Here is an 8,383-nt window from a genome sequence, read left to right on the forward strand (position 1 = left end):
GTGGGGTAGTTTACACCCTCCCCAGACCGACAGTAGGGTAGTCTACACCCTCCCCAGACCGACAGTGGGGTAGTCTACACCCTCCCCAGACCGACAGTAGGGTAGTCTACACCCTCCCCAGACCGACAGTGGGCTCGTCTACACCCTCCCCAGACCGACAGTAGGGTAGTCTACACCCTCCCCAGACCGACAGTGGGGTAGTCTACACCCTCCCCAGACCGTCAGTGGGCTCGTCTACACCCTCCCCAGACCGACAGTAGGGTAGTCTACACCCTCCCCAGACCGACAGTAGGGTAGTCTACACCCTCCCCAGACCGACAGTGGGGTAGTCTACACCCTCCCCAGACCGACAGTGGGGTAGTCTACACCCTCCCCAGACCGACAGTGGGGTAGTCTACACCCTCCCCAGACCGACAGTAGGGTAGTCTACACCCTCCCCAGGCCGAAAGTGGGGTAGTCTATACTAGGGGTGTACGCAGACGTCATTATCTGTCTCTGTTCAACCAACAAAATTATCTGTATTTGTTTTAAAAAAAAAATCTTTAGAATATATATATTATTTGCAACAATTATTGTACAATACGGGAACTGGTGTAATCAAATTAACGTTGGATTAAAGGAAGCACTGTAGAGTCGCAATGTTTACCGCCTGGAATGCACAGACTTGATTGGCTGAGTAGTATCACGTGGAATGGCTTAACTCGCATGCAAAAAAGTCTATCAATTTTCTCATCCGCTAAACCACTACCGTAAAGACTAGATAAGCTGCACTGGTTAAACATAGAAAGTGCCCTGTCATGTTTTAAATCATAGCCTTCTGCTGTAGGTCCGTATGGGACAGCTTCTGGGTCCGGACCCGGACCGCGGTGCTGTAGATGATTACGAGCCAAATAACCACGTTTAGTGCTATTTAGCCCCCTTTGTGTTAAGAGTGTAGAACCACCGGCCTTTGCACACAACCCACCTTCCCTCCCCTGCTAAATCAAGTGTGTTCTTTTCACACAGCCTGTAGAGTAGACCAATAGGCTGCCCATAAGATTTTGTTGTTGACAATACATTTGAATCGAATCTAATATTATTGTGTGATGATCTGAAAACAAAATTGGCTTTATAGAACAGAAAAGGTTTAAGCATGATACTTATGAGCGTCTGAAACTAATCTTAAAAATAAAAAACCGTCTACAAATTCAAATTGGCCCATGTTCAAGATTTTGTTTCTAAAGTCTAATAATATAACAAATAATTTATACATAAGAATGATAAATAGCCTAAATATGACATTTCTGGGCTGTTTTCCATACATGAGGAAGGACAAGTGGATACCACCCGGTTTCCGATAAAATATGACAACTTTTGAACAGATAGATTATATCTATAAAACAAATTCCTGGAATTGGTAAAGGCTGCTCTCAGTGCAGTAACAGAGAGGAGATGTGGCGAGAATGCTGTGCGTCTCGGGTTGGTTCTGAAATAGGTCTCCAAAGGAGCACATGCAATAAATATAATTAAATCAACATGCATATCTCACGATTTAAGACCAGCTTTCTTTAGGCTTTTGAAAATGTAGCGGAGACCTTGGTCATCGTGCAGAGGCAGGTCCTACAGGTAGTTCTGATGGCGAACAGAACAGCCGAGGTGGAGCACTCTGTCAATGGAGCTCATAACATAAAAACATATTTTATTCCTGAATATTACTATCTGTATAATACAAATATCTGTGTCCATCTCATTATCTGTGCTTTCCCGAATTCATATTTGTATTTGGGCTCATCCCTAGTCTACACCCTCCCTAGACCAACAGTAGGGTAGGGTCTTTACTTAGCATTTTTATGTTATTGTAATCCTATTACATGTTTTCTATTACTCCCCAGCCCTGTTAATACCAAATCATTTATCCTCTTGTCTCAGGGGTCATGGTTCCTTGTTGCACCCTCTGGAAGCCATCTACCTCCTGGGCCTGGTTGCTGTGGAGATCCTATGTGATGTCATCTACCCCCTGTCTCCATGGCAGCAGACCCTGCCCTTTGTCCCCCTGCTGGTGACATCTGTGTACTGTGCCCTGGGCATAACCTACTCCTTTGTCCGTCTATACAGCTCTTTGCTGAGACGGGCAGGAGAAAAGTCCAAACAGCAATGAGAAACACAGGACCGACTTAAGACGCACAGCGCCTCCTCATCTGCTATGGACTTGCGACGCTGTGGGTTCGACTCTGCCTCACAACACATTATCATACCGTGTGCTTGACATTAACTTTTTGGCTCACTAGCCACTGTGGCTAGTGGTTTTCCAAAGTCACTAGCCACTCAGCATTTTCACCAGCCAAAAATCACCACACTAAATCATTTTTTCATCAATACGTTCCCATTTTATAGCGTAATGATGAATAGGTTTAAAATCAAAATGCATATGATAGGTATCATGTTCCACCATGAATGCATGAAAGGGGGGGGGGGGGGGGGCGGGGGACGTTGTTTCTGATTATTGATTACCAATAATGGCATTCGTTATTGTAGCATCATACACTGATGTGTCATGATGTCATGTATGTTGTGCATGTCATAAATGTCACTATAAATTGAAAATGGGTGACCCTGATGTAAACAAGACAAACGTCTTTCTCTGGTCTGCATCCCCTTAACAATTGTGTGTATTGAGCCGTACTGTATTGTACCCATTCTGCAATCTGTTAAATAAAGTTTTCATTCATTCATCGGCTGGTTGGCTATGCTAACAAGGCCTGATCAGCATGAAATCGTTCTTACCTGTGGCCGGTTGGATCCCAAAAAGGATTTCCCAGTTATTGATCGCCATCTGGTAGATCGATATGTCCATTGGCTGATGCTATATTCCTTTACTGCATACTGAATTCGGCGTCGCAAAAGGTATTCCATGCGATCTGATGAAGGCATAGCTTCACGCTAACAGAAAAAGTAGGCCTGAATGAAAAAAATTTACATCTGGTCTGAAAACAAGGAGTACTCCATTCTCGAGACGGCACCACTACCAGGATCTGGCCGGTAATGCACTTTTCCGAATTGTTGTGGGAGTTGTAGTATTATGTAGTATCACTTGGATTTACTTAATTATTGCCGATGCCTTTTGTAGACTACAATGTTTTTTTTTCATACAAAAAAAGTCACCGGCCACTGTGGCCAGTAGAATGACAGAGTTACCGGCCACAGCCGAATTCTACCAGCATTTGGCCGGTGGTCAGGTGTTAATGTCAAGCCCATACGTCTCACAAAGCACCGAACCCCAAAACTGTTCCACGGGTGCGGTGCTGCAGACAGCCATGCAGACTGACCTCTGATACAGATGCAGGCGTAGCGGGCCATGGTCAGGCATCCTCTAAGAAGGACATTATGTGGAAAATGTATTTATTAAAATCAATTGCCTTTTGTAAAACGACAAGGTAAATGTATTTTTCCTGTTTTAAGAAACTAAGGCCGTATTTTGGGGGAATATAGTTCAAGTGGAGACGGGGTTTGTTTAGAGTTGTATGTTGACGTTTCTTCTGTCACATTTTCCCTTAACTCAATCAGCGCCAGACCCGAGGAGAGTCGTGTTAACTCGCCAACCGTTCAGCGCCAGACCCGAGTATAGTCGGATAGTTTATCGTTATTTCTTTTATTAAATATTTGTATTCATTTCTCTCACACAGACCTCAGGGTTACCATAGGGAATCACTCTGAGATCGCTAGAGTGCAATACCGGCCGCATCCAGGTAGGTGGCAGTATCGCCCACCCTTCAAAACCTTTTTTTCCACACACGGTGTTGCATTCAAATGTCTCCGGGGCGCAGTTTTCTTGGTCAGGCGAGTCTAGCGGTTCACTCAATGGCATTGGAACGCGTCCAATGCCCCCGATGCATGTGTTGTGGTGGATTATGTTGGCGACACGATGGACACCAATACTGGAAATCGCGATCAGACAATTGAAATATTATTTTTGGGGTACCTCCTAGTGAAGGTAAGGACTATATGACATCAATCCTGCTTTGATCCAACCATGATTTCACATTGATCGTTGCGACCATGTGTAACGTACTCCAGAACGTATGCCGTTGGTGACGATCAAAGCATCAAAAAATTACCCTCCCCTTTCATGCATTCATGATGAAACATAATACCTAATATATACATTTGATTTGGAAATAGTAGCGTGTCCAGGCGAGCAACGCCAACGTAAACGTTTAGTAAAATTCACGTATTCCTCCATAGCGCCGTTTTATGGAATTAACCAGGATCACGCTGAAACTATACTTATATTCACCACGGTATAACATGCGAATGTATACATGAAAAAATTTATAATTTTTCACATATTGAACGATAGATAGTTGATGTCAAATGAGCCATAGTATTGTATCCATAGCTATAATATAGAATATAGATATAGCCCTGCAAACACTGCCACGCAGCCCTATCTCGGTGGCGCAGTAGGAACTAAGATGCTCTAGGCCTCCGGCACTGAATGAGTTAAAGGTAGAATCTGTAATGTCCTTTGTTTAAATGTTTTGATGTGGTCTGATGTGTGGGTTGGAGTTGAGTGGAGACAGGGCAGTGTGAATAAATATAGTACTATATAATATATGAAGTTTATTTCGAGCCATTTAGCATGTACAAAAAAACAAACGCAAATCAAATTACAAATTGGCCGAAAAGGTTAGGGCTGAAGCTACAAGCTTGTAAATGCCCTAACCCAGTGCATCATCTCAAATGTATCGTTGATCTTCGTTATCAACCAAAAAAAACGAAACAAACATAATAATCATTCATTCTTTCTGCGCCAAAAACGAGAATTCTCGTGTTTAAAATCAAACCGTTGAGCGCCAAAAACGAGTTAGATAATTTTTAGTTTTTTTCAATTTCCCCATTCTAAACGCTCACGAGGACCTGCCTGTGCATGGAATAGCGCACAAAGTATGTAGAAACTAACTGGTTTGTCAATGTTGGACTATAAATAGTGTAAAAATGAGCCATACTATTGTCTCCAAAGCTATAATACAGAACACACGATGGGTCCGCAAACATTGCGAAAATGGTCTAACGCTGGAGCCAAGGATTAAAGATGGGGAAAACAGCGTGGCGCTCAATGAGTTAACAACAATCAACGATCTAATCAATTTGATTCAAAAACACATGTTATATAGCTATAATATAGTATATATTACCTACAAGTATAAAGTAACTTAATATACAATTCTCCAGACTTCTCTTGGCAGAGCCTGAGGTGTGGCCAGCAGTAGCAACCCCTCCCCCCTCAACTCCAACTCGCACATCAGACCAACACAAAAAAAGTAAACAAAGGACAATATCAGGCAGGTTTTTTTTGGCCCAGTGGTCACCGTTTGACTGCATTATGGATTTTATCTTTCAAATGTAAAATTGACGGGCGGCTACGTCGCGTAGTGGGCAAGGCGCTCGCCATGAATGACGGAGACGCTGGGCTTGCCTGTTCGAGCCCAGCGCTCCACATTGCTTTCAGTTTAGCTGGTCGTTCATACTAATACACATTGGCCGTATTAGGGGGTGGGAAACTAATGGGTGGGGATCGGGCGTTGTGGACAGCGACTCCTACAGGTCGGTTGGTGCGCCTGCGCAGTAGAATCAGGAAGTGTCGGGGGCAGCGTGAGCCTCCCACGCGTTACTCCTCGCCACTGAGAGATCGAGCTGCGCAGGTGAAAAGATGCGACTGCTGTTACCTCAAGTACCGGAGGGGACTTGTGCTATGTATGACTTAGTCCACATTGCAGCCGGCTTGTGGGAGGCAAGAAACGGCGTTCGTGACAGGGGAGGGTTGAATTGGATGATACGAAATTGGGATGGGAGAAAATATAGAAAATGGGAGAAAAAGTGGATAAAAAAAAAGAAAAATGTAAACTTGACATAGGGTTATCTGTTACGGGGTGCACGATGCCAATAAGTCAACTGCTACTTTCACTGAGGATAGATGATGATTTGTGCTGAATAGTTGGAATTAAAGATAATGATATATAAAATGTTTTAAAACTCTTGGACCAAAAATATTACATACGGAATTTGTACTGTATTATCTGTTTGTAAATAAAATAAATGTGAAACCTTGAAACGAGTGTCATGAAGTGTATGTGTATATGTTTGAGTCACTGTGAATAAAAGTGTCAGGTAAATTACTAAATATATGATATGACTAAATTCAATGTCTCCAACATATTTTTTTTTCATACCTTCTGTACAATATTCAATTTACTTCCCTCCCAATTTTGTTATCTCCAACTTTAGCCTTAACTCATTCCCCGCCAACGACGAGTATACTCGTTATTGGCCGCCAATCGAATAACGCCAACAACGAGTATACTCGTTATTGGATCGTTATTTCTTTTATTCCCTATTTCCATTCATAAATCATCCAGGAAGGCTGTGGTACCATATGCAATGTGTCTGAAAACGCAAAGGTCCAATACCGCCACCTGTTGGTATGTGGCTGATGTTGCACTTCGTTTGTGACTGTGTATGACTGTTAGGGATGCCCCCCGAAACCCGGTTCTAAACGGGAACCGGTACTAAATTAGAAAAAAACTGAGAATAAGCTCCGACGTTATTGGTACTGCTATCGGTAGTCTAAGGGCGGATAAGCTACGGAGCTAACATAGTGTAACATCCATCTGCGACGCAACGGTGGCAGCAATACTGGAAACGGAGTAACGTTAACGTTATGTCGAGTTCATACTACACTACCCGTGTGAACTCGACATAACGTTAACGTTACTCCGTTTCCATGAAGTGTTTAATTAGCAGAAATCTGTTGTTGAAAATGCAACATTAAAAATCTCCGTGCATAGCACCGGAAACGCGAGGACAGGAAGCCGTCATGAAATCATTGTAGTCATATTGTAGTCTTTTAGTCTTATTAACTAAAAGATTTTAACAAAATAAAAAGCAGAGGGCGGCTAGGTGGTGCAGTGGGCAAGGCACTCACCACCAATGCTGGAGACGCTGTGTTAGAGCCCAGCTCTCCACATTGTTTTCAGTTTGGCTGGTCGTCCGTACTAATACAATTGGCAGTATTAGGGGGAGGGAAAACTGAGGGGTGGGGATCGGACGTTGTGGACAGCGACTCCTACAGGTCGGTTGGTGCGCCTGCGCAGTAGAATCAAGAAGCGATGGGGGCGGCGCCCCTCCAAAGCGCAGACCCCTGACGCTGAAAGATCGCGCCGCGCAGGTGAGAAGATGCGACGGCTGCTACCTCGAGTATCGGAGGGGACTTGTGCTATGTATGGCTTCGTCCACATTGCAGCCGGCTTGTGGGAGGCAAGAAACAGCATTCGAGACAGGGGAGGGTTGAATTGGACGATACGAAATTGGGATGGGAGAAAAAGTGGATAAAAAAAAAATAAAAAGCAGCAGCACTATTGGATAACTGAGTCATGTTTGCTATGTATTTCTTTCTTTAGGGGAGTAGGACATTTGTTTCACAGTTTTAGCATGATGTTTTATAGATGGCTAGGTTAAACACAGGTTTTTGTTTTTAAGGGGGGGGGGGGTTTGATTTGATTTGATTGAAGTTTATTTCAAATATGCAACACAACAAATAATAAATGTATAAAACATTTTTAAATAATAATCTAAAAGAACCGATAAGAGTATCGATAAACTACCGAACCGTTAAGCAGTATCGATAAGAGTAGTAGTATCGATAAAATCCTAACGATACCCATCCCTAATGACTATCATTGAAATTCCTCCAAGCGGAGTTTTCGAGTAGGCTGGACCGAGGGGTATACCCGATCGCATTGAATCGCTTTCGGGACGCCCGATTCATTATGCTGTGGGGGGTTATGGCGTGGGCCAAATGGACATGCGATGTAGCAGATGGCAATCAAATAATTGGAATATTCTTTTTGGAATCTCATCGGCCACAGGTAAGAGCAATTTAACGTCAATTTCAGCTTGGTTGTGCATTGTTTTCATAGCCATCACCCTGATCAGCGTATGCTGTTGTACTAACTAATGCTGTTATTGATAATCAATTAATCAGAAATGACCCCCCCCTTCATGCATGCATGATGGAACATAATATACCAATCATATGCATTTGAATTTTTTATTGTAGCGTGTATAGGGACAAAATGCCAATGGATTAAGTATAATGCGTTGCGGGCTATTACTAGCCTCTCACGAATTACCCCAGACCAATCTAAAACCATACTTATATTCACCACGGTATAAAACGAGAATGTATGGATGGAAAAAATATTCCTTTTTCACATCTTGAACGATAGATACTCAATGTCAAATGGGCCATAGTATTGCATCCATAGCTATAATATTTAAATAGTTATAGCCCTGCAAACAAGGTGAGCGACTCCCACCGTTAATAGCGGTGGCGGTAGCTACTACA

The 8,383-nt window shown here is 43.1% G+C and overlaps 1 protein-coding gene across 2 annotated transcripts in view; it reads left to right on the forward strand.

The window, feature by feature from the left end:
- alg8 (ALG8 alpha-1,3-glucosyltransferase) overlaps nucleotides 1–2,424 on the forward strand; it is a 34,877-nt gene extending 32,453 nt beyond the window's left edge. For both annotated transcript variants that reach the window (XM_084324596.1, XM_084324595.1), the window contains one exon: nucleotides 1,909–2,424. In XM_084324596.1, coding sequence (XP_084180722.1) covers nucleotides 1,909–2,137 — 229 coding nt within the window. In that variant the 3' untranslated portion in view covers nucleotides 2,138–2,424. The remainder of the gene's footprint in view (nucleotides 1–1,908) is intronic.
- Nucleotides 2,425–8,383: the final 5,959 nt, after the last annotated feature.

The sequence above is a fragment of the Notolepis coatsorum genome, assembly GCF_963971535.1.
Source record: "Notolepis coatsorum genome assembly, chromosome: 1".
Taxonomy (NCBI): Eukaryota; Metazoa; Chordata; class Actinopteri; order Aulopiformes; family Paralepididae; genus Notolepis; species Notolepis coatsorum.